Source organism: Barbus barbus (assembly GCF_936440315.1).
Source record: "Barbus barbus genome assembly, chromosome: 21".
NCBI classification, from domain to species: Eukaryota; Metazoa; Chordata; class Actinopteri; order Cypriniformes; family Cyprinidae; genus Barbus; species Barbus barbus.
Genome location: NC_136749.1, coordinates 25,093,063 through 25,120,512, shown reverse-complemented (window position 1 = coordinate 25,120,512; position 27,450 = coordinate 25,093,063). Strand labels below are relative to the sequence as shown.

Sequence of the window (27,450 nt, the reverse complement as noted above, 5' to 3'; positions counted from 1 at the left end):
GGACCAAAATGTGTAGAGAGAGGCTAAATCAATTACAATAATTGATGTAATTTATAAAGAAAAGTGGTTTTAGGAGGAGGCTTGCAATTAGAAATTTAGCTTAAAATAAAATAAGAAATTAAGCTAAATAAAATTAAATAAAACATTCAAATGAAATTAATATTTTAAATTAAATTAAATAGTGAGAAGTTAAAATACAATAAAATATTAAATAAAATAATAAAATATAATAAAAATAAAATAAAATAAAATATAGCGAGACATGAAGGTAAATCAAATTTAAAAGTAATAAATTAATTCAGGATAATTCCACACAGGACAAATTTAATGAACAGAAGCAAAAATTAAAACACTATGAAAACCTTTATCTGAGGACTTTCCAAAAACAGCAGACATTTGAACTGGGCAGATTCACTGATGTCCTGAGTCAAGATTATTCATCATGATACATTATGCTCAATATTCACTAATGCTAATGCTTGCACTAGCTATGGACTTCAACGACCAAATGTTCACATCTGAAAATGAAATTGCACTTAAAATGAACTAAAACCAGTCAGGACAGCACTGAGGTTTCATCTTGTCTAGCTGAAATGACTCTTAGAAGCTCTGAGGATGTACCGATAGGTAGCTTTTCATTTCTTCACTTCAGTTCCAAGCTTACACCATCTGAAGCAGGCCGGTGTGTTTGTGTGTGTTTATATGTCCATACTTGTCTCTCAGGATGGAGTCAGTCCTGGGCTGGTCATGTCTGTTGTTGGACTGGCTAGATACTCACTGGACTTCAGACTGGCCAGAGATTTGTAACTGGCCATTGAGGTTAAGGAACCACACAAACCTCTCAGAGACGGAGTATCCTCTTTCCCTGTGAAAACACAAGCACACAGTATTATCACTGATATCATTTCACACATGAGCGAGGATGATATTATTAAACAGACAAAAGGCAGAGCAGTAGACACAACATCTGAGCAATAGATGTAGCAATAGTTGTTATTTTTAATTCAAAATAAAACTATTAAAAATGGTGTTGAGTAATTAAAATAAAGCTGAAATATAAGTGTTAGATGAAAAACTAATTACCGAGGCAACATTTCTAATTTGAAGTTTTTAAAATACTAAAATTACTCAAAATAAAAATGAATTAAAGCTAAATAAAAAAGGGGAAAACAATAAAACAGCACATAAAATTACTAAAACCTAAACTAAAATTATACTGAAAATATAAATATACAAGCTTATTCAAAATATTAATGAATAATATAATAGAATATAAATAATACTAAAACTAAGTCTACCCACCCCACAATGCATTGCTCTCAACCTGACTGTTAAATGATGAATGTTGACAAGTGAACAAACCAAAATCAATTATAAACTGTGATTTAAGCACTTTTTTTTTAAATCATATTTTGCCTATTTCAGGACCATTAGCTCTTTTTTGTATTATATTATTTACATTTAGTCACAATTTAATCATATTTTGCATATTTTAGGGATGTTTACTGTTTTTTTTTTATTATTATTTACATTGTCACACTTTTCAGTTCTTGTTACTGCAAAAATTTCATTATTAATTTAAAAAATATAGTTATTTATATAGGATTTAAGTGTTTTGTACATTAGTTTCTAGTTGTACTACCTTTATGCTCTTTATTTTGAGAATATTTTTTAAATTGAAAACTCCATACAGTAATCATACAGAAATTTAAAATTTGGGTGCGTTTTCTAAATGTCAAAATGCATTCATTTTTAATTGTCTTAAAATATGCCTTATTTTCTTTGAGAAAAATATAATTTCCCATTTTTCTTCTTTTTATTGTGGGGGGTTTCATGAAATTAACACCAGTATTGAGGAAGGGATGCTGTTATTTTTCCTCAGGTGGAGTAAGGACCCTTCCATTGTGAAATGACATCATCTATAATAGAGCTGGTTATCAGAGAATGATGTCACCATAGCTGACTCACACACACATGCATCACAAACCTTCTCTGTGCCAGTGTGTAAGCCCTGCCTTGCTGTCCAGACTGTGTGTGTTCAGTTGTGCTGGCTCCAGAGACATCTGAGAGAGACTCATATCTGCAGAAAGCTGCTCCAAACTCTGGAAGCTTTTCCTGTGTTCACACACATCAATGTTTTTGTATGTGTGTGTGTGTGTATATATATATATATATATATATATATATATATATATATATATATATATATATATATATATATATATACATACATACACACACACACACACTGTATACATATTACAATATAATGTCATACTAAAATTATTAATAATACATTTATTAATAATAAATTTATATATTAATATTTCCTTAACATTACAAAAGTATATCTTGCTTTAAAAGTCTTGAATAGGTTAATAATTTACATTAAGATTTTTTTAATTGTGACTATATTATGTAAATAAATACATTTTTAAAGAAATGAAATATCGAATAATATTCATATTACTGTTACGTGAAAGAAAAAATAATGAAACAAGAATATTTATATATCCTGATAGTATTTGTGCTGATTTCATTTATGCTTATTTACATAAAAACTATAATACATTAAACAATGGCATTTGATTAATGAAAATCTAACAAGAATCACTACTGACAATAATTTAAGTCTATACACAACAGCAATAATATATAGCAATAATATATGTTTTCATCACAAACACCACTGAAGTTTGGGTTACAATTAGATCAGCCCATTTAATAACCTCTGTGGGTTATCAATACATGAGAGCAATTGCTGTAGGAAGCATGCCAATACTGTAATGTGATTTGAGAGCTGCAGAAGCAAGCTAAAACTAGAGCCTGAGAGCCTTTGCTTCCTGGATCATTCGCTGAGCATGAGCAACTCGACTGGAATCCAATATGTGATGAGTTGTGGTGTGAAGCTGCATGTATCTCATAAAGACGTGCGTAATCTGAGAGGATACATTCACGAAATACAAAAAAAGAAGGCACATACTCTTCCCATGGTTCTGTGCGTTTCCTGTACAGGAGCGTATCCAAGGCAACTGCATTAGTATCCAAGGCACCAGGTGAGGGCCATTGGTTTGTCAGGTGCACGGTAAGTTCCTGTCTGGAGCGAAGGTCATGGTTCTTCATCACCGTCCTGGAGAAACAAACATGATCATTTAAAGCGCTAAAAAGCAGCCTATGTACTAGGGTTGCATGATCAGTTGTATTCACAATCACAATTTCTGCTTCTCTTGATTAATTAAAAATAATTATCACAATACTGCTACTAGCTTTCATATTTGGGGTTGCCAGATGTCAGGAGTTAAAATCCCTGAAATCAGAGCTTTCCTCTGAAGTATTAGTTCACTTCCAGAAAAAAACAGAGTGTCTATTTATTTACGCTAAGTGCAAATTCCCAGGGAAAGCAAGAGCTGATTAAATGTAAAAAAACTGTAACTTGAATGCAATCTAAGTCGCTTTGGATAAAAGCATCTTCTAAATGCATAAATGTAAATAGCCCGCCTGGTTGGCAAAGGCTCTTTACACTAACTCCGCCCAATAACGTGTGATTGGGTTAGTCAACACTAAAAAAAGACATTAATTCAGTATCAGTTTCAGTGGCGTAGATGATAAGGCGCATGCTTTTTGATGTGATCGACCCGAGTTCAAGCCCGCCTTTTTCCTAACATTTTTTCACCCTTTTCAAATCTCATATCGCATCGGAAAGGCATTTATTTTCAATAAAAATTAAGGAAATAATCAAAAAGTTTAAAATAAAGTATCGGGTAGGGTTAGGTTAAGTGTAGGGAGGGCTTTATTGTCCCAGTAAGGTGGCATCCATTTAATAATTGGAATTAAAACTATAATTTACACTCAATACGTTATTATCGCGTACTGTTTTATAATACTGAGGTGCAGATAACTGCCACTATTTGCAATAAGTAATACAAATAGCAGAAAATCTTGCTATAAAATTGAGTCTACTCCACCAAGCTACTGCTATAAACATGAGCCCCGTCAGACCGGTCATGGCGGCGGTGTTGCAACAATATATAGTGATATTCTCAATGTTACTCAGAAAACAGGATACAGGAGGTTTAACTCATTCGAAATACTTCTGCTTAATGTTACACTGTTAGATATGCAAAAGAAATCTCTTATCTCTTGCTCTGGCCACTGTGTATAGACCGCCAGGGCCATATACAGATTTCCTAAAAGAATTTGCAGATTTCCTCTCAGATCTATTGGTTAATGTTGATAAAGTGCTAATTGTCGGAGATTTTAACATTCATGTTGATAATACAAATGATGCGTTAGGGCTTGCATTTACTGACCTAATAAACTCTTTTGGAGTCAAGCAAAACGTCACCGGGCCCACTCATCGTTTTAATCATACGCTAGATTTAATTATATCGCATGGAATTGATCTTACCGATATAGATATCGTACCTCAAAGTGATGTTACTGATCATTTCCTTGTATCGTGCATGCTGCGTATTACTGATATTAATTATATGGCTCCGCGTTATCGTCCGGGCAGAACTATTGTTCCAGCCACCAAAGACAGATTCACAAATAAGCTGCCTGATTTATCTCAACTGCTCTGTGTACCCATAAATACACATGAACTAGACGAAATGACTAGCAACATGGGCACTATCTTCTCTAACACATTAGAAGCTGTTGCCCCCCTCAAATTGAAAAAGGTTAGAGAAAAACGTACTGCGCCATGGTACAACAGTTATACTCATTCTCTCAAGAAAGAAACTCGTAATCTTGAGCGCAAATGGAGAAAAACTAACTTGGAAGTTTTTAGAATTGCGTGGAAAAACAGTATGTCCAGCTATAGACAGGCTCTAAAAGCTGCCAGGGCAGAGCATATCCGCAAACTCATAGATAATAACCAAAACAATCCAAGGTTCTTATTTAGCACAGTGGCTAGATTAACAAATAAAGAGACGCCACCCGATCTAAATATTCCCTCACAGTTTAATAGTAATGACTTTATGAATTTCTTTACTGATAAAATAGATAACATCAGAAATACAATATCAAATGTAGATTCTACTGCGTCTAGTATTTCAGCTTCATTCATCACACCCAAAGAAAAACTGCAGTGCTTTACAACTATAGGGCAGGAAGAGCTAAATAAACTTATCAGTGCATCTAAACCAACAACGTGTTTATTAGATCCTGTACCCACTAAACTACTGAAAGAGTTGTTATCTGTAGCAGAAGAACCGCTTCTCAATATTATTAACTCATCGTTATCTTTAGGTCACGTCCCAAAACCATTCAAGCTGGCGGTTATTAAGCCTCTTATTAAGAAACCACAACTACATTCTAATGAACTGACAAATTACAGACCCATTTACAATCTTCCGTTTATGTCTAAAATTTTTGAAAAAGTTGTGTCTGCTCAATTGTGCCAAGAGATCCAAGAGATTCTGTGTAGTTTTTTGGTCCAATAAGTAATATCTCTGTCTTATCTGAATTTAATACGAGGAACTTATTGGTCATCCAATCTTTTACATTTTTTACACAATCTATTAGCTTAGATAGTTTAGAAGTTTCATTTGGTCTTGTTGAGATATATAGTTGAGTATCATCAGCATAACAATGAAAAGTAATCCCGTATTTTCTAATAATATTACCAAGAGGCAACATGTATATTGAAAATAGAAGAGGACCTAGGACAGATCCTTGTGGTACTCCATACTTTACTGGTGATAATTGTGATGACTCTCCATTTAAATGAACAAAGTGGTAGCGATCGGACAGGTAGGATCTAAACCATCTTAAAGCCTGCCCTTGAATACCAGTATAGTTTTGTAATCGATCTGTGAGTATATCATGGTCTATAGTGTCAAACGCAGCACCAAGACCAAGTAATACTAGCAATGAGATGCAGCCTTGGTCTGAAGCAAGAAGCAAGTCATTTGTAATTTTAATTAAAGTGCAGTTTCTGTGCTATGGTGAGGCCTGAAACCTGACTGAAATTCTTCATAGAGATAATTTTTTTGCAAGAAGGAGCACAATTGAGCAGACACAACTTTTTCAAAAATTTTAGACATAAACGGAAGATTGTAAATGGGTCTGTAATTTGTCAGTTCATTAGAATGTAGTTGTGGTTTCTTAATAAGAGGCTTAATAACCGCCAGCTTGAATGGTTTTGGGACGTGACCTAAAGATAACGATGAGTTAATAATATTGAGAAGCGGTTCTTCTGCTACAGATAACAACTCTTTCAGTAGTTTAGTGGGTACAGGATCTAATAAACACGTTGTTGGTTTAGATGCACTGATAAGTTTATTTAGCTCTTCCTGCCCTATAATTGTAAAGCAATTTGCAACTAGACGGATGCACTGTCACGTCCTCTAAAGTAAAAAATCTGGGTGTTATATTAGACAGCAACTTGTCCTTTGAAAATCATATTTCCCATGTTACAAAAACAGCATTCTTCCATCTTAGAAACATTGCCAAGCTTTGAAACATGCTACCTGTTTCTGATGCAGAAAAGCTAGTTCATGCATTCATGACCTCTAGACTGGACTATTGTAATGCACTGCTAGGTGGTTGTCCTGCATCTTCAATAAACAAGATACAGATAGTCCAAAATGCAGCGGCTAGAGTTCTTACCAGGTCAAGAAAATATGATCATATTACCCTAATTTTACAGTCTTTGCACTGGCTACCTATTCAGTTCCGTATCATTTACAAAATATTATTACTTGCCTATAAGGCCCTAAATGGTTTAGCTCCTGCGTACCTAACTTGTCTTCTACCACGCTACAATCCAACCCGCTCCCTAAGGTCGCAAAACTCTGGACTTTTGGTAGTACCTAGGATAGCAAAGTCCACTAAAAGAGGTAGAGCTTTTTCACATTTGGCTCCCAAACTCTGGAATAGCCTTCCTGATAACGTTCGGGGTTCAGACACACTCTCTCTGTTTAAATCTAGATTAAAGACATCTCTTTAGCCAAGCATTCACATAATGCATCTTATAATCTTGTACTGCAGTTATATCTGATCAAATGTACATTATTATTATTTTTTAGCTTGGGTTGAACAAATCATTTTTGCTTAGATGGAACAGCAGCTACGCGAATTATGTCTCTATTTGTTTCTCTGTTTCTGATTAACATCCCGTGGTAACTAGGAATTACAGAAGCTTCAGTCTGGATCCAACCCTTAAATGATTTGAGATGACCGAACACCTGAGAAAAGATAATGCCAACCCCTCAGAGGACTTCGGAGGATGCCGATGCTCAGACAACATACAGAATTACCAAATTTTGCCATAAGTTAAACATATTAAGGTTCTGCAATATATAAATATATTGTGGAAACTTAAATTCCTGTAGAGCTGCTTTGCAACGATTTGTATCGTAAAAAGCGCTATACAAATAAACTTGAATTGAATTGAATATCTTGCTATTTTAACATAGTGTAAATAGAATCTATAGCTATTTGCACTTAGTGTAAATAGCATATCGTTAAAAAATACTGCTGTTTTCACTAAGAGTAAATAGCATCCATCACTATTTGTCTTAATAGTAAATAGTAGATATCACTAAAAAAAAATTGTTCCTGATAATTTACTCACCCCCATGTCATCCAAGATGTTCATGTCTGTCTTTCTTCAATCGCAAAGAAATTACGTTTTTTTGAGGAAAACATTTCCGGATTTTTCTCCATATAGTGAACTTCAATGGTGGCCAATGGGTTAAAGATCCAAATCACAGTTTCAGTGTAGCTTCAAAAGGCTCTACACTAGCCCAGCCAAGGAATAAAGGTCTTATCTAGCAAAACAATCGGTCATTTTCTAAAAAAAAAAAAAAATACAAATCTATACACCATTTAACCACAAATGCTCGTCTTGCACTAGCTCTGGCGATGTGAATGCGCGTCTTCACACATTACGTAATCACGTTGGAAAGGTCACACATGGTTAGTTCTTCATCTGTGCACTTTGGTTTAAAAACTCCATCTCATTTTTTCCTCCAACTTCAAAATTGTCCAACATAGTTGTTTTATTTTTTTGTAAAGGGCGTTTCACTTTCTTTGCATGTTTGCTTTGTAAACACTGGGTAGGTACTTCCGCCTACGTCACGCATGCATGATTACATACTGCGTGAGGTCGAGCATTTGTGGTTAAAAAGTATATGCTTTTTTTTTTTTTTTTTTTAGAAAATGACCGATGGTTTTGCTAGATAAAACCCTTATTCCTCGGCTGGGTTAGCGTAGAGCTCTTTGAAGCTGCATTGAAACTACATTGAAACTACAGTTTGGACCTTCAACCCATTGGCCGCCATTGAAGTCCACTATATGGAGAAAAAACCTGAGATGTTTTCCTCAAAAAAATGTATTTCTTTTCAACTGAAGAAAGAAAGACATGAACATCTTGGATGACATGGGGGTGAGTAAATTATCCAGAATTTTTTTTGGAAGTGAACTAATCCTTTAAAAATTATATATTATAATATATAATTATATATTTAGAATAATATATTTTCTGACTTATGATTTATCTTCACAACCTGGCAACCATGTGCACACGCTCTCTCTCTGTGCTGCAAAAAAAATAAAAACTCCAATGGTCTGAAAACACCAATAACAACGTATGTGGGAATTTAGCTATCTCTATTGAAATATTCTGCTCAAATGAAAGTGTCATACAGCCAGCAGTCTGCTTGTGCTGTTTTCTGCTACTAAATCTGTAAGCAAGCCTTCTCACTGACAGCTGTAATAAATCCAAACATAAATCCTAACCATATTTTTTGTGATTGAAGTCTGAATAAATGCACTTACACAACCTCTGTAAAAATTCTACATAATTTGGAATTATCTGAATTAATATTAGGAATTTAAATGTTTTTTTTTTTTACTTTTGCAAGAGGCTTCTTTAAGCTTAAGATTTGAGCTATTTTCATAATGAAAGTCAGTTGAAAATTACAAAGACACCTTTGTTTTTAGTGTTTAGCTATTCTAAAGATGAAAATGGCTAAAAGAAAAAAATGACAAGTATCATTTGTTGCAGTCCATCTGTATGAATTTGCATTTGTGGAGCAATCTGGACACTTTTTTAAAATCCCGATTATCGGTTTACCATTGTGCAGCCCTAATTTATACAGCAGGAAATCAACCCAGCTTGTCTAAAATTTTACCTCCTATCACACAAACACCTGCCCACACCTTCTTCAAAATCAATCTTTATCAACAAGTCACTGATCAGAGCTTAACATCTGAAACATGGCATTTAGTGTCAAATATTCTCATCCATAAACAGAGTCTTTAACCTCAGCAATTGGATTTCAAAACTGACTACTCAGCTGAAAAATCACTAATAGTGGTTTGCGAACACTCACGGACATTTCTATTGATTCGCACAGATGGTCCATAGCAGCTGATACAGAGAAACACAAACAGCTTCGCATGGACAGAGGCGTACTTGTGTCTACTTAGATGAACAACATATAAACAAGTCAGCTTAAAAAGTTTATCTTTTATAACCGGATCCAAGCAGCTATTGCCAGACACAGATTTAAGACCCTGTTCTATTTCTGCAATGCAGCGAATGACCATCATGATCCAATTAAACACCTCAGACCATGAGCGATGTCGTTCCAGATCAAACTAGATGACCATAATGAAATACTAACTAGCATATGCACAATGCATAGTATACACTACTGTAACTATACAACAGTTTGGGGACGGCAATATCTGTTTATGTTTTTGAATAAAGTTCCTTATGCTCAGCAAGGCTGCAAATATTTGATCAAACATACAGTAAAAACAGTAATATTGTTAAATATTATTACAATTTAAAAGAACTGTTTTCTAGTTGAATATATTTTAAAATTGAATTTATTTCTGTGATATTAAAGCTGAATTTTCTGCATCATTACTCCAGTCTTCAGTGTCACATGATCCTTCAGAAATCATTCTAATATACAGATTTTGCGGTTTGTATTTTTGTGGAAACTGTGCTATATATTTTTTCAGGATTCTCTGATGAATAGAAAAAAAAACTATTTATTTAATTTATTACTATTTATTAATTGTATTATTGTAACTTTTGATCAATTTAATGCAGAAAAATATAATTCCTTAAAAAAAAAAAATGTTTGACCACAAACTTAATAATGTGAATAATGTATAGATAGATAGATAGATAGTTTGCAATCAAACACATTCTCCCATCAGTCTCTCCTCTAGTCTTTCATTCATTCCCCCATCCATCGATCAAATCCTCTCTCCGCTTACATGCTGCAATCACCTATTAATTTATTTGCGTCTGTCTCCATAGCAACTCTACTCTGGTCGAGCTGCTGACGTCTCCTAGACCACACGGATCTCCAGAGCTCAGTTGAACCGTGAACTCTAGCTGTCTGACAGAATGAGAGGAGAAACGAATCGGAGGACTCGGGAGGCAGGAAACATTCAGACATCATCCGTACTGACACTCTGCAGCCACGGAAAACACTAAAGATTAACCGTTCTTCTGCTACACAGCACAGAGCATAATAGCAGATGATAAATGAGACTACACCGCACAGATAATTAACCTTTCCCCTCCCGCAACACCACATTTCCATGAGCATGAATCATACTTACACAGGCAAGTTTCCCAAACAGTTGTGCCAGTTGTGTGTGCAGCATTTCAGAATTAAATACAGTGTCATATTCACTAACTAATCACAATTCAGTTTAATCAGGTTCAAAATGCGCCGAGTTTGCAGTTCACCTAAAAATGTTCAAGTATTCACCTGCAGTTCAACTAAAAATATTTATAGTTTGGTAAATATTGGTAACCAAACAGTTGCTGGTACCCATTTCCTTCCAGAGTATGGAAAAAAAAAAAAATTTTATGTAAGTCAATGGGAACCATAAACTGTTTGTTTACTCGCATTCTTCAAAATATGTGTATTATGTGTGTGTGTGTGTGTGTGTGTTTTTAGCAGAACAAAACAATTCATACAGGTTTGGAACAACTTGAGGGTGAGTAAATGATGACAGAATTAAAATTTTTGGGTGAACTATCCCTTTAACACATTGTGTTTCTTTTTAAGACATGTCATTTATATGCAAATTAGATCATTTATAGATCATTAAAGTTTGCATCTTACTCACAAAGTCGGCTTTTTAAAGATATATATTGATGATGACAACAATAAATCATTAAATGATGATGAAATGATAAAGAAGAACATCATATTATATTACATTACATATATATATTACATATATATATATATACACACACACACACACAAAAATACAAAAGTACATTAAAAAATGTTGAAATTTAAACCAAGTAGTATAATAAAAATATAAACATAAAATACACATAAAATATAAAATATGTATATAAAAGAGGTGATGATATACACACATACTAAATGAGCACTGGTTCAAACTTACAGCTGATCCTGCAGCTCCAGTATGATGATCTCCAGCTGCTCTTTCTCCAGTTTGTGGCTGATTTCAGTGTCTTTGAGTCGCTGCTGTAGAGATTTACTCTGAGAGACAGACTCAGAGAGCTGAGCTTCCCTCAGACGCACCAGCTCCTCCAGATAACCCTGAACAATTACAATAATTCATGCGATCTGTGCCAGTATTTGCTAGTCTTGCTCCCATGTCCCCCCAGGATGTCTCTCTTATCTAACACAATTGACTGACTCATTCGCTCATCAGTACAGACCCCACGACCTGATTTGAGGGTGCCAGACTAGATACTAAAAATATGACATACTCAGGAGTACTGAGAATCACTGATCTAGGAAATATTCACTATACTCACTATACACTCAGTTTAACATTCAAAGTTCATTTCACGTGATAGGGAAACTAGTATACTGATTACTGAATAAGGCACACAGTATATATAGTATATGATCTATATATATTTTATATATATGACAGTATATATTCTATACTACAGACTATTTAAAAAAAACGCATGTAAACAGCATGCAGTGTGACTGAAAATAGAGAATTTTTACATTTTATATCATTTTGCATTTTTGCAGTCGAATTAGTAAAGAAAGTGATGTTACAATTATTGGTACATTATTCGCAGTTAGGAAATATGAATACTTAAGGGAATAAAAACTTTTCATGGCAATTTTAAAATAATGTAAGAATTTTATAACACAGCAAAGACTTTAGAATTAAACACATTTAGAATTGAAAATGAAAATGACAATTATAATAATGAGGTTTTAACAACAATTTTATAGTATGAGTGGTGATTGTCTGGGTGATGAAGAAAAAAATTAAATGTTTGCCTTTTTTGACATTCAATCTGAAACAGCTGAAAATTAGTTAATTTTATTTATTTATGTATTTGTTTGTTTGTTTATTTAAAACCAAACACTGCAAAGCTGTACAGTATCAGAATCAGTGTATACACACATTATTTTTTATATATATTATAACATTTTATAATAATATAATTGAAATATATATATATATATATATATATATACACATATATACACACACACACACCATATATATATTTCAGTAATATTTAAATAATTTCAAATTAATATTTTTCTTGACATTGAATTATTCATCATTTTATAACACAATTTAAAATAAATAAAAAACGTTTTTTAAATGTATTTGAATTAGTAAAATTATTTTACAACACTACTGTTTTTGCTGTAATTCTGATTAAATAAATGCAGCATTGGTGAGAGTACTGTAAAAGACTAATTTCAAATACCCTAAACTTTTGTTATGTATTACAAAATGCTGAATTTACACATATTTTGTTAATGCAGCAGGCTCAAACGTTGATTTGCATGATGCACATCAAATGAAAACCAAGAAAATGGAAGCTCACAGTGTGGTCTGGTTGTGTACTACACATTTTGGCAACTGCAGTAGATGTGGGTATTCTATGCATACAAAAATTCAGCACACTGCAAACAGTAGACTATACCTACTGCAGAAACATTATGATTAGTAGTCGTCCTCACCTTCTGTTCCAGCACGACCCTGTATTTCTGCTCTAGTCTTTTGCTCTTGCTGTACCAGGTGTTCTGATCGGCCATCAGGCTGGCGGCCATGTGGGATTCAGGAGTGCCTGCTTCACTGCCGCTGCTGCCCACCGTTCTCATTTCCTCCTCATCGCTGCTAATGCTGTCAGAACTACAGCACACACACATACATACATAATATTCAATGCATTAGGAAGGCTTAAAGCATGTTCACAAAGCCAGCATATTTATATGTGTGTTTTTGTGCAGTGCTCTTACGTTTGTGTGAATTTAAGGTACGGTGTGTAGTCAATGACGGCGGGACAGCTCTCATCAAGCCCCTCCCCTTTCAGACAGAAACTGTCAATCAAGAATGAAAATTTCAGCATAAGCCAACAAATGCACTTTATTTGATGAGAATGTGACAGTATTATGGGAAGTGATGATCCTACAAAACAATACGGAGGCTGTTCTCAGCATCTATATTTGTGTGTGTGTGTGTGTGTGGCTTGTGTCAGCAGGTGTTTATAGAGTACCACCCATATAATGAATGATCATCATCCTGTCCTGCTATGGCAGAGGTGAATGTCAATGCCACCCACAGAAAGGAAGTGAATGAACATGAATGTACCTGAAGTCAATGGCATTCAGTCCAATCAGAGTATCTGCCAGAAGCCCCGCCTCCTCACCCAGAACTACGGCCCCCTCCTCATAAAACCTCCTGACAAACAAACACACAAAACTGATGAAGACCATAGAAGAACAATTCACACAGCTGTTTTCAGCACTGATAATAATAAATGTTTCCTGAGCAGCATATCTAAATGATTTCTGAAGGATTGTGTGACGCTGAAGAACAGAGTAATGGCTGCTGAAAATGCAGCTTTGCTATCACATAAATAAACTGTAAAATTATTTCACAATATTATAGTAAAAACTGAGTTAAAACCACTGAGCTAAACCAGACGTTGACATGTCATACTGCTCAAAAAAAGGAATACTTTGAAAGTGCCTCAGAGACTTTTAAGAAGTCAAGCTATAAATGGCTCTACATATTATACATGGAAGAATCATCAATATTTTGCTACATAAGTCATATGGTGCTGCTTTTATTTCAATGGAATCGCTATGTTTAACCAATCTGCGCTGTGGAGAGGCTGACAACAGAGACCCATAAAAATATTTTACCACAATCAACCTGCAATCAAATATAAGAGTCCCAGTGTGTGTCTGAGTGCTGTGGAAAGATACCTTGTAGTTTTGAAGTCTCTCAGAGCTGCAGAGATATATTCAGACAAACGCTTCTCCATTAACGCTACTCTTATCCAGGCACGACCCTGAGAGAAAGAACGAGAGAGGGATGCTCTTACATGTCAACCACTAAAGCCTTTAACACTGAAGTAACATCACAGCATTTGAGCCGGCTTTCTGTCTTAGCTGACCGACTGTGATCGAATCATCTGAGACAGATGACAATAACAGATTTAAACAGGACAAGTCTGATCTGGGAGTTTCCTCTATCACAAAATATCCCCTTTATATTTTGTGATAGCAAAAATGTATGACAGCAAACCAGTGTTGTTATTTCTATCTGAAACTAAAACTATTAAAAACAATTTCCCGTAATTAACAATAAAAAAAATATGAAATATAAAAATACATAGACATGTAATAATTAAAATATGTATAAATATTAAGTAACTTTTTTTTAACTCAAACAAGCTTAAACAAAAATTTTAAATGTTGCATTGGCAACTAACTAAATTAAAATTAATTACTAAAATTACTGAAATTGAAATGAATATGAACTAGGCAATTAGGTAAAGAAAAATATTAACAAGTAATAAAAAAGCACATAAGTTCTAAAACGTAAACTAAAACTAACATGAAAACTTAAATGAAAATAAAAACAAAAACTGAAATTTAGAAATGTTGCATTAGCAACTAACTGAAATAAATTAATTTGAAATAATAAAATAATACTAATAGTACTAATATAAATAAAATGACAAAGGCATGTAACAGAATTGCTAAAACTTAAACCAAAATTAAAATATAAACTACGATATAAAAAAGTTAATATATACTATAATTGTATATACTGTAAATAATACTAAAATGACACTGCAACAAAGACGTGTGTGTCCTGACCTTTGCTCTAGAGCTGCGGACGTTCTCCATGTTCTCGATGCTGTGGATGCAGCTGTGCGGGACTTTACTACTCGCCACACGTATGTAATCCCAGAAACTGCGTGTGCTCTCGTAGCCAAACCAGCTGACCTGACCTACAGTGGGAAAACACACACAATGCAGTGTAAAAGCAGTTTGATTCCTCAAGAAGAGCTCTGTATTCATTCAGATCAGTGTTCGAATTGTGTCAAAGCTCTTGGGGGGGTCCCCCTAAGCAGACCCCCCCCACGCCCCCTTAAAAAAAATAAAAAAATAAATTAAATTAAATAAAACCTTATAAAATGATTCATATTTTTTGGCTTGTCCTCATTATCGTTGAAAAAATCTAATTCTAAGATAAAAGCTTATTTTACGATGATCTGTGAATTATGTGCACTAATCACTAAGCAAAGAAGAATTAAATATCTAGCCTAGGGGTGTGCGATATAAAAAAAAAAAAGATATCTCGAGGCAATATTTTGCTGAGTGTGTTGCGCTGCAGGACTGCCTTGGACAGCTGACTCCTAAAGTTTTTGATATTCTTCATATTCTGAGTGGTCAGTTCACAACAAGTTGTGCTCTTTTCCAACAAGTTTACCTTGATTTGTACCCTTTATTGAACCATTTTTGTCGGCGAAATAGAGCAAAAATATTCAATATAGTGTCTAAAACGCAAGTCTATTAATATCAACTTCTTGTTTATTGAACTGTTGTATAAAATCAATATCACATTTGTGATTTTTGTGGAAAAAATTGCACTCTTCGTGTGATATTAACTATATGAAATTATATAAATATAGATATTTTCTGCCCCCATGTCTTGATTTCTGGGAGCATTCTAAATGCATTTTTTCAGAATGAATCATGCAGTGAAAGAACGCACTATAAATGAGCACAGTCAGTCTAGCTAGTGTTTAAGCATTCATAACTCCTCTTATAATCTGTATGATAAATTAATCTCTTACTTTTATCATAGGTACATCTGCACTTTTGTTGCTTATGATGAGGGAATTCGCAAGTTTCAGTCTGAATAAAATTCAGCAAAGACTAATCTGACCGCCTCTGATTGGCCACTGCATTCCTAAGCTCAACAGAATCGTGTGTAATTGGTTATGATGAGCAACGCTGTACATACGCATACAAATAAAATACGATGTTACATGAGCAGGTCTAAATTTAATACAGCAATTAAAACTTTTTTAATTTTCATTTTCACTAGTTTCATGTTTCAAGTATTAGAGTTTTATTGAAAAGCCAGGTGTGTGTGTGTGTGTGTGTGTGTGTGTAGGTCTTTTAGCAGCATGTATCACAGCATCACTATGTAATGGTGTGTGAAGCTTCTGGCATAGCTCACTTCAACAGTTATTCTGAGTGTGTGTCAGTTTTTTTTTTTTTTGTTCTCTAAGGCTCCGTCAGTTGTATGTTGTTGTTTTTTGTATTACATGCATAATATATATATTAAAATTAGTGCTGTCAAATGATTAATTGTGATTAATTGCATCCAAAATAAAAGTTTTTGTTTACATAATATATGTGTGTGTACTGTGTATATTTTTCTGAAATATATAAATACATGTGTGTTTGAATTTATATATACATAATAAATATACACAGTACACACACATATAATGTATTATGTAAACAAAAACTTTTATTTTGGATGCGATTAATCATGATTAATCGTTTGACAGCACTAATTAAAATACTACTACTACTACTACTAATAATAATAATAATAATAATAATATGTGACCCTGGACCACAAAACCTTAAGGGTTAATTTTTCGAAATTTTTCAAGATTTATACATCATCTGAAAGCTGAATAAATAAGCTTTCCATTGATGTATAGGACAATATTTGGCCGAGATACAACTATTTGAAAATCTGGAATCTGAGGGTGCAAAAAATTCTAAATATTGAGAAAATCACCTTTAAAGTTGTCCAAATTAAGTTCTTAATGCATATTACTGATCAAAAATGAAGTTTTGATATATTTACGGTAAGAAATTTACAAAATATTTTCATGGAACATGATCTTTACTTAATATCCTAATGATTTTTGGCATAAAAGAAAAATCAATAATTTTGACCCATACAATGTATTTTTGGCTATTGCTACAAATATACCCCAGCGACTTAAGACCAGGTCCAGGTTCACATATGTATATATGTATAAAAATGTATACATTTCTAAAAATAAATAAACAATAAATAAATAAATAAGATACAAACACTGGTAATTTCGTTTAATGACCACCACCTCTCTAAGAAGCAACAGGCTGTTTTTTCTACAGTATATTAAAATCTAAATGCCCTATAATACAGGTGTTTTGCTGAGGGTTTATTATCAAATCCAGGTTCAGTTTGCTAAAAATGTGCTGCTCAGATCACGAAGAAATTCCATTTACAATCAAAGTGAAACAGGACAGTATGTGTGTTTTCTTCCTCACCTTTCAGTTTATGGCTGAGAATATGTTCTAGAATGGAGACAAAGTTGATGAACTCAGCAGATGTGTCGTCTATCGTCTCAAAACACGAGCGATCAATGAGGGTCTTCACTGAGAACCTGTATACTCAAACACACACCATCACAATCATGAACACAAAGAAATCTACACAATACAGTTTAAAAACACAAACATTTCTAATAGCTTGTACAGTAAAGCACTGACAAACTTTAGTTACACAAATAATTAACATAATTATGCTGCCTTCTAAGATTTGATCATATTTTAATGCATCTCCTAATGCATTAAATATCATTACAGAACTTTATATGTGGAGGCAGGCTTCATTCTGAAGGGTTCAGTTCTGAGCTATCCACAGGCAAACCTAGCTGAGGTTTGAACCCCCCTGAAGCCTAAGCAATTGCCAGATTTTTTACATACAACAGTTGTATATTCCAAGTAGAGTAATATAGTACTGTGAATAAATTGATCATGTATCTGCATAAGGAGGAGTTGGGGATGGAGGAGGGTAAGCTCATGTCTGTGCGACAGACTATGGCAAGTGTGAGTACGGATGAACTTATATATCTTATTAACTATAGTGGGAGCCCTGGGAGGAGTTACGACCGGCTGAGCGTCAGCTGATGCAGCAGGCACACCGTGGTCTGCCTGAACTACGCTTGAGCTCAATTCGTCACTCAAACTAGATTTAATGCTCAGTTATTATTTTAATTTTAGTAGTTTTTTAATGTTCTTGTCATTTTATGATTTCTTTTTAGCCTTATGTTTATTTGAGTTATAGTAATTTTATTTCAGTTAGTTGGCAAGGAAATATTTCTAGTTAAGTTTTTTAAGTTTACATTTTTCAACTAATATTTATATTTTATTTAATTTCAGCATTATTATATATAACAAAAAAGATTTTAATACTTTCAAAATACTTTTTTTTAGTTAACAATTACTATGCTGCTATTTGGACACACACACACACATACACACACACACACACACATACACAAAAACAACAAGAAAAACACTCAGAAAACTCAGAGTTCAGCAAGGAGACAAATGGATGCCTAATTCAGAGCTAAAATAAGCGGAGTCTTCTGTAAAACCCTAAACTAAAGCTTTTTTTTTTTTTTAAACCCTAAAAGATCATTTGAGAGTCAAAGGAGATGTCTTGTGTTTTGTGGAGCGCCATTAGTGCCGTTTATTATGGTCTCATCAAATGTAATTATGGCATAAATGACTGTCCTTTTCATTATCGGCAGCTCGTGTGCTTTTATGTGTCTCCTCATGACTTCCTGTGAAATACCCAGCAGCCTTCATGCAAATGTCCTTTCAGAGATAATTTCACTTCTTACATTTCCTTTCTAAAACACACGGAGCAAATATGGGGAAAAAAAGAATAAAGTTTGAGAGTAAAGGTTAAATATCATCTTAAATAACTTGAAACTAGTATGAAATCCACAGCAGCATTATATATCAAGGATTTGCAAACACATTAAAGTCTGTGTGTAAATCAAATATAAATGTTAGGTTACAAACTTCAAAAAAGAGAAATGTTATCTTGTCAGCTAACAAGTAAATAAGTAATAAAATGACTAAAACTTAAAAATATAAAATAAAAAATATTTTAACTAAATTACTATTAAACAAAGATTAAAATGAGAACTAACAATACAAACATAAAAGTTCATTCAAAATATTAATTAGTATAACTGTATATAAATCATACTAAAATAACACTTGATAATGGCTAAATTTATGCAATGTAATGAAGTCACGTGGCATGAATCATCATAATAATGCTTGAACTGTATTTTATGGCACAGATAGAGATGCAAAATTACTTTAAAATAGCCTGATGAAAGGTCACAATCTGATAAAACCATCTCCAAAAATTGAATTTCTGAAGAAGCCATCCTGTGACATCTCATGTAGATTAAACCACCCTGACATTTCAGGTTGAGAAGGTCCCAGACTTCTTTGAAGTGATCATTTTAGGAGCACTGATCTAGAGTAATTATCCAGATTACAATCAAATATCTTCATTCGAGTCTTTGACAAATAATGAACGTTCTTTAATGATTCTCTGAACATCACAGACCTGCAGTGATGTGTTTCAGTCCTGAATGAACTCTGGATCAGATATCACAGGATAAACATGAGAGGAAATGGAATTAGCTTATCTGTTCCTCTGTTCTTTCTACCTCAGACACACACAGTAAAGATTTCTTTATTTGTCTGAGCCGTGAGCTTCGGTTTTACTGTGACTGTAAATGTGTGGACACGTCACACTCGAAGCCTTTTGATTGGCTGATTCCTGCTGTGCCTCCTCATGGGTATGACATTCATTTGTGTTCAGACAGACGCTTTTCCTGCTTCAAACGTGGCCTTTGTGGCACTGACTAATTAGACATTTTAATGTAATTAATCATTTTCCAGTGAGTAACACGAAAAGTACATTCAGTTTTATTTAAAACACGAGTCCGTCAACACTTTTTTATGTTGCTTCTTGCACGTAAGACTTTCAAAATGAAATGTCCAGTGAATGGCACAAAAGTGTGTTCAGTTTAATCAACAATATAATAAATAAATAAATAAAAACTGTATTACACCTTGAGTCTGACCATCTACACTAAACTGTACACTAAACCTCACTGATAGTGTTAACAACAGCAAACATTAGATTAAAAAAAATGCTATTTATCTTGATTCCACAAGTCTTTGATCAAGCAATAGATAAAAATGCATTTGCTAAAGGAACCATGCCATTTTAGCTTGATTCCACAAGTTTTTGAACTATTTTATCATGATTCACAGGACTTGCAACGTAAGTGCAATGCTGTACCAGGTGGGCTGCTGAGCAAGTTTACTACATCAGAAATGCCATACATATTGAGTTGGTCATGTGATGCAAATGTCAAAATGTATTAGTTCACAAATCATAGTTTATAACAAATAAGTAGAGGCATGTTTTTCCAGTGAGCCTAAGTTGCATATTTTGCATTATATACTGTATTGTAGCATGTGGAAAAAACAGAGTATGCAAAAATAAATCATTTTAAATGGTAGCACACAGCAAACTTTTATTAGAAAATAAGTCAAGTTGATATAACTTCTGATTAACAATAAATAGAAGGTCAAATTGAGTGCGCTGCATTTTGGGATACAGTGCCCTGTGCAGCGTGATCCGGTTGTATACTGCACATTTTGGCAAATGTAGCAAGTCATCCAGGTAAAACAAGATGTTCTGTATCCACTTCAGGAAAGAGATACAATTCTCAGCAATACAATATGAGACACAGAATGGGTCACAACGTTCTCAAGGTATTGTGTATTTAAACTATTCATTCCCTAGTTAAAATCCTTATTAAGACTCACTCATAACCAGCTAAAAGACAAACGCTTTTTTTAATATAAAAATGAAAAATCTAATATAAAAACTGCCATTAAATGGTGTAAAAATATTCAGAACTATCTGCTGCTGCTTCTTTTTTTTTACCATGTCCAAACGTTGTCTTTGTTTTTTAGATGAGTGCCATGATCCTACCATACATTTTTCTTTAATTTTTTTGCATACCATAGAAAGGCCTTATTTTTTTTGCATGCCTTCTTTTAAGTAGCACAATGTAAATGCCATGTTGCATGAATCATTCAGTATCTATCACCACCACTGTTTTTCTGAGGACTCCATCTATACGACGTGATGCTGTGATGACAGTTCATCATCTCATCTCCCCTGCTCCAGCATCAGCGTTTTACAAACACTAACTTGCTAAAACATAACAATGACATCATGATCACACATGTTCCGCGCGCCGGTGTGCTGCAGTGATGATGAATGTGTGTAACGTTAACCAGATTTTACCTGCAAACGGTGATCAGATTCCTCCTCTCTACGGCTCTGATACGCGCTACCGCTTTTTTGCGAGCCCCGTTGAACCCGAGATTTAACGATGCCATGATAGCTGTTTATTTCCTCACGTCTTCTGATGCTTTGGTCCAGTCTCCAGCTGACTGACTCTCACCGGAGCCATAGAAATGGCATAAGCGAGGGGAAAGGCAATTAGCATGAAATGGTGTAGAAAATGGGCGTGGTTTGGGTGGGTTTTGGAAATATTTATCTTATTTTATTTTAACTCTTCGTTTGATTTTTTTTTTATTTTAATGTAATTTTAAAAATATATATGTTATTTTTCCAGGCGTAATTTAGCATCAACATTGCGTCTGAAGAGGACAGCGTTGTCGAGTGTTCCCTGTTACTTTTCTCAGCGCTGGTAAGGATTAACCAATCACAGAGTTTTGTAAAAATCCGTTTTATAAGGTAGATATCCATTTTCCTGATAGAAACCAATTCTTGTATGTGACAGATTTATTCGATTACATTTACAGGTTTTACGTGTTTCCAGTAAGACAAACGCGTGAGAGGTGAAGTGCCTTCAGTGAAGGAATTGTCTTTCAGAGCCAAAATGCGCCCCCTGCAGGATGATTATTCTGTGCCTCATAGAAACTATTAAAAGCTGATAACACTGGCCGCCCATGACTGATCAAAAAACACTGACGGAGCGTTTTTGGAGATTTATAAAGCGCCGTTTGCATAACCAGTAAAACGAGTTTCTAGTGAGAAATAGAAGGGAAATAGCCTACCAAATGGTTAAATAGGTTAGTGTTATTAAGGATTTTGTCAGATTCATGACAGGTGTAATTTACTACTCATCACTAGGTGGCCCCAAGGTACTACTAGTTCAATTTGAGAACAGCAAACAAAAGAAAGGGGGGGGAAAACAATATTGCACAGATATGATCATACAAATATATGAAAAATAAATTTTAAATACGTTTAGGATATTTTCTCTTCTATAATATATATATATATATATTTGCTAATAGTAGCAACATATAACTTTAAAAACAAGAACCAATTAAAAAAACATGAATAAATATATAAAATATAAATATCAACATCTTGACAAAATATATTGCATCCTTTAACAAAATAAGCTTTAGCATCTTAAGTGTTTTGGGGTTCCTTTTTCTGACATTTTTACACAAAATAATCATTTTTGTTTAAAAGACAAAAAAACATAGCAAGAACTAGATAAAATAAACTAATACTTATTGTGTTTTGTTAGCATTTGTAAGATTTTGTGAAAGAGCAATTTCAACTCAAATGGTGTTAGATTAGTGTTTCTCAATCCAGCTCCCGGGGGCCCCTATAGCACTGCACATATTAGGAGTCTCACTAATCTTACACACAATTCAGGTCATGGAGCCTCTAATAATGAGATGATGAGTTGAATTGGATGCATTAAAGGAGGAAGACATCTCAATGCGCCGTGCCTCATGGCCCCTAGAAGCAGGATTTGAGAATTACTGTGGTAGAGGAAAAGGGAAACACTGTCAGAGAGTCATAAGCTTTTTCAGGCATTTTTCAGGTTTCAGATAAATCCCAAGACAAAGTGTAGAGTGCAAACATATAACCAAGTAGTAGTCAAACAATCCATCTTTGCAGCACATTCAGGTAGGTAGGCTGAGCCAGCTCTGGCCCGTGGTTGCCAGATTTGGCTAGGTTTTGGATGTGCGTATCTGACCCGATTTGCACTGAGATACGGCACATTTAGCCACATTCGGCCCGATTACGGACCATAAGGCCTGGTCTGATTTTGGCTGAGGGCATGCATACCTGGACCAGTTTAGTTTGAGTGCTGGGGGTGGGTCTCCGTTTACATTGTGGTAAATAGTATGTAGCAGTGACACTTAAACTTAAACATAATTGCCCAGTTTCACAGATGGGGCTTAGACTAAGCCAGGATTAGACCATAGTTAATTAAGACATTTAAGATATTTTTATAAACGCGCTTTGAAAAAAGCATGACTGGTGTGCATCTTGAGACAAAACAAAGGCACTGATATATTGTAAGATCAGTCAGTGCAAGTTCCTTTCAGTTGAAACAGCTCAGACTTACATTTTAGTCTAAGATTAGGCTTAAGCCTCGTCTGTAAAACCGGGGGAATATCTTTTTCCTGCCCTTGTTATGTTATTTTTAGTGTATTTTTAATTTTTTCCATTTATTCAACATTCTCTTTTTTCTTTAAATACATTTGGAAATTAACGATTTAATTCATAATGAAACAAGCAGTGGTTAAGGGAACTTTAACATTATTTTTTGCTAGTTTCAAGACATGCACTAGCTTTGACATCTAATGACAAAACCTGATGGGCTTTTTGTGCTGCTAATTGCCAGAAGACCAGAAGAACTTGCTACCCTGTTGAGTAAGCATTTGATCATCTAACATATAAAATCATTTTAATAAACTGTTCTACACATATAATATCTAAGTAATGTTTATTTATAATGAAGCTCTAATTGTGAGTTTGCTGACATAGTGCTAGTGTTTAGCTCCAACCATAATCAAGCACACCTTATCCAGCTAATCAAGATCTTCAGGATTACTAGAAAATTCCAAGCAGGTGTGAGTTGGAGCTGGTTGGAGCTAAACTTGCAGAGCTGCGGCCCTCCAGGAAATGAGTTTGACACCACTGGTCTCACCACTGGGGGGACATATGGATGTTATGGAGTAATTCATGGGGTAGTTGGTGGGGATGCCATGAAAAGAAATGGGGTAAGGGTCAAACCCTTAATATTTGTAAAGGTGACATATTTAGTTGACATGCACATAAGTACATGTAGGCTTAACAAGGACACTGTAAAAAAAATATTTTATTTTAGTTGGAAGTAGATGCCATCTTAAGAATTTTAAGGTAAAATTGTCATTTTGTGGAAAAACAAATTATTCAAAGCTCTGGTTTTATGTAAAAACTGGAAGGAGTCTTTAATACACATATTTTAGAAGTTGTAATTCTGTAAATGTAAGTATATATATTTTTTAATTTAGCGAACAAGACTAGTACTGGCTAGGTGTCGGCATGATTGTGACCCAGTGTTGGCTCAGTTTCAATACCCAGATTCAAGCCAGTACTGGCTAAGTGTTTCATTTCTTGTCTGTGTGATTGTGGCCCAATGCAAGTGGTGTCGGCCCAGTTTCAGTACCCAGATTAGGGCCAGTAATGGCTAAGTGTTTCATTTCTCGTCGGTGTGGCCCATTCCCGGCAGTTTTGGCAGGCGGACTTGGGCCAGTGTATTTGGGCTGATTCTGGGGCATCATTCATCCCATCTCCATGCCGAGTCTGGCAACCACAGCCGGGCCGAGTTATTTTTTCCAGCCTGCTGGATCTGGGCCATTATTGGGCCAAACCGTTTTGGCTACCTGGGTAACGTCATCACTGAACGACACATCGACTACACGCAATCCGCTTTTTTGATATTGACGATAACTTCACAACATCGGAATCGAATTCGAATCCGGCCTTCTTTACTCCGTTTTGCATAGGCCTAAAGATGATTCTCTGGAAACTTGACGGCAGCAATATTCCGGTATCAAAAACCTAAACAGTGAACTGAACACTGAAAGTGAACCTAAACAGAAGTGAGAGGTCAAGTGTTTGTTTAGAAAGGGAACATCATGTCTGTGGGTGTGGGAGCTGCATCAGTCTGCATCTGTGAGGTGTGCTGCATTTTTGGACAAAGTTTTGCATAAGACAAATGAATTTGTTACAATTACAGTGTAATTTGTTGTATATTGTTGGCTCAGTCTGATGAAGCTAGTGTAAATACCAGTATTCATATTAGGCAGTGGCTATTACACTAAGTGCAAATAGCAATGGATTCTATTATTTACACTATGTTAAAATAGCAGGATTTTCTGCTATTTATACTAATTGCTGCAAATAGTGGCAATTATCTGCACTTCAGTATTGTATTACATTATAAAACAGGATGCAATAATAAATTGAGTGTAAATTATCATTTTAATTCAAATTATTAAATGGATGCCACCTTATTGGTACAATAAACCCCTTCCTACACCTACCCGATACTTTATTTTCAAGTTTTTGGTTATTTCCTTAATTTTTATTGAAAATAAATGCCTTTACGATGTGATATGAGATTTGAAAAGGGATAAATGAGAGATTTTTTTTGGCAAAAGGCGGATTCAAACCCGGGGTCGATCGCGTCAAAAAGACCACGGTACTCTGTAACTGATGGTTCATAGCCGGTTTTTTATATTAATGTTGACTATCCCAATCACACGTTTGGTGGGCGGAGTTAGTGTAAATAGCCTCTGCCAACAAGGCGGGCTATTTGCATTAAGTGTGAATAGACACTCCGTTCATATTATAGCCTACAATCTAAACTTTGGACAATCCTGTATGAATTTGTTTTATCCAAAGGCTCATGCGTAAATTCGTGAAATTAGGCAAATACACTGTCTCTATATATATAATTAAAAGAAAATCAGAATTGTGACTTTCATATCACAATTCTGATTTTATATCTTGCAATTTTGAGTGAAAAATCTGGCAATTCTGACTTATAGTTTAAATCTCACAATTCAGGCTTTTTTTCTCAGAATTGTGACTTTATAACACTCAGTTCAAATTATTATTTTTCATCTCGCACCTTGCAATTCTGACTTTTTTCCTCAGAAGTTACCACCTTTTATACAAGTTTATTGCAATTCTGATATAAACTCAGAAGTGTGAGGAATAAAGTTGGAATTGTGTGTTCTGCAATTCTGAGAAAGAACGTCCAAATTGCAAGATATAAGTTCACAATCCCGTGAAAAACCCCCTCAAAATTTCATGTAAGAAACAAGTTTTTATATAGTAATCAAGGCTGGAATATAAATTTTATAAATTTATTTATTTATTAATTTTTGGTTGCTATAATTCCCCATAATTCTAATTTGTACATTTAATCATTTTAATGCCCTATTTATTATTCTAAAATGTGGAAAAGCATACTATTCATAATAATAATAAACAATGAGATAGCTATGTACAAACATTTTGTCATTGTATCATTGTAAACTTTGCTGTGTGCTGCACAGAATGATTCATTCTTCTAGCCGAAAGAACATTCACAGGTATGTGTCCCATTTCAAAGGTCAAGATGGAAAGGTCATAGCTCTATTTTGCCACCTTTATGTATTCAGAGCTACTTCTGGAACAGAACGACTCTGAAGAACCTGCTAAATATGTTGAAATTCTAATAGCAGAAGAGTATTTGGGCTTTCTGAACTCACAAATGTTCTGTGAGGCTGCTTGCTTGCCCAATTTCCTCTCCTTCTAAGCACAGACTTTATGTTGTACTAGAAGTACATTTTAAAATACTGTCAGTCCCTTGCATTGCTCTTCTTCTACATTCAGTTCACATTTTTTTCAATTGACTTTCATGCCTAAAAATAGCAACCTGTTCTTATTGCAAGCAGCATGTTCTTTTATAATTGTTTCCACATCCCCTCTATAATTGTGTCCACATCCCCTCCATAACTGTGTCTACATCCCCTCTTATAACCACATACCTTATATCTCCCACCACTCTCGCTCTCTAGCTCTGTTTCACAACCTATAGTGTACCTAGATATCATCATAGTTGTGCTTCTGAAACAAAACTGGTACAAAAAAAGAGATTACATGATTACGCTGCCTTCTGTAACTCCTTATATTTATTATAACATACCATATTATAAGGCAGCGCTGCAAGAAACTTTCACAGGATCCATTCGATATTGCAATTTACAAAAATTAATCCAAACAAACTATAATACTCTGTATTTTTCATTTTTATTTGATGTTGACCAATGTAGTTAACTGTTAACAAATGGAACCTTACTGTAAAGTGTTACCAGATAAGAAGATGACATTTGCCAGCCAAAAACAGGTTTCAAGATGTTTCTCATCAAACAGAGAAATTAGATATACCAAGAACAAATGCACTTACTGAATATAAAAAGA

The 27,450-nt window shown here is 34.5% G+C and overlaps 1 protein-coding gene across 2 annotated transcripts; it reads right to left on the bottom strand.

Moving 5' to 3' along the window:
• Positions 1-719: 719 nt before the first annotated feature.
• On the bottom strand, positions 720-21,554 carry LOC306887002 (RUN domain-containing protein 3B; the record flags this gene model as incomplete). 2 transcript variants are annotated; one of them, XM_079444450.1, is made up of 11 exons in its annotated part: positions 720-865; positions 1,988-2,115; positions 2,963-3,130; positions 11,404-11,561; positions 12,969-13,140; positions 13,248-13,328; positions 13,600-13,689; positions 14,220-14,305; positions 15,120-15,253; positions 17,589-17,704; positions 21,460-21,554. In XM_079444450.1, the coding sequence occupies 11 exons, from the start codon at positions 21,552-21,554 to the stop codon at positions 720-722; spliced, it is 1,374 nt and encodes a 457-aa protein (XP_079300576.1). The 2 variants fall into 2 exon arrangements, with proteins under 2 accessions (XP_079300576.1, XP_079300577.1); XM_079444451.1 differs by having other exon boundaries at positions 2,984-3,130.
• Positions 21,555-27,450: the final 5,896 nt, after the last annotated feature.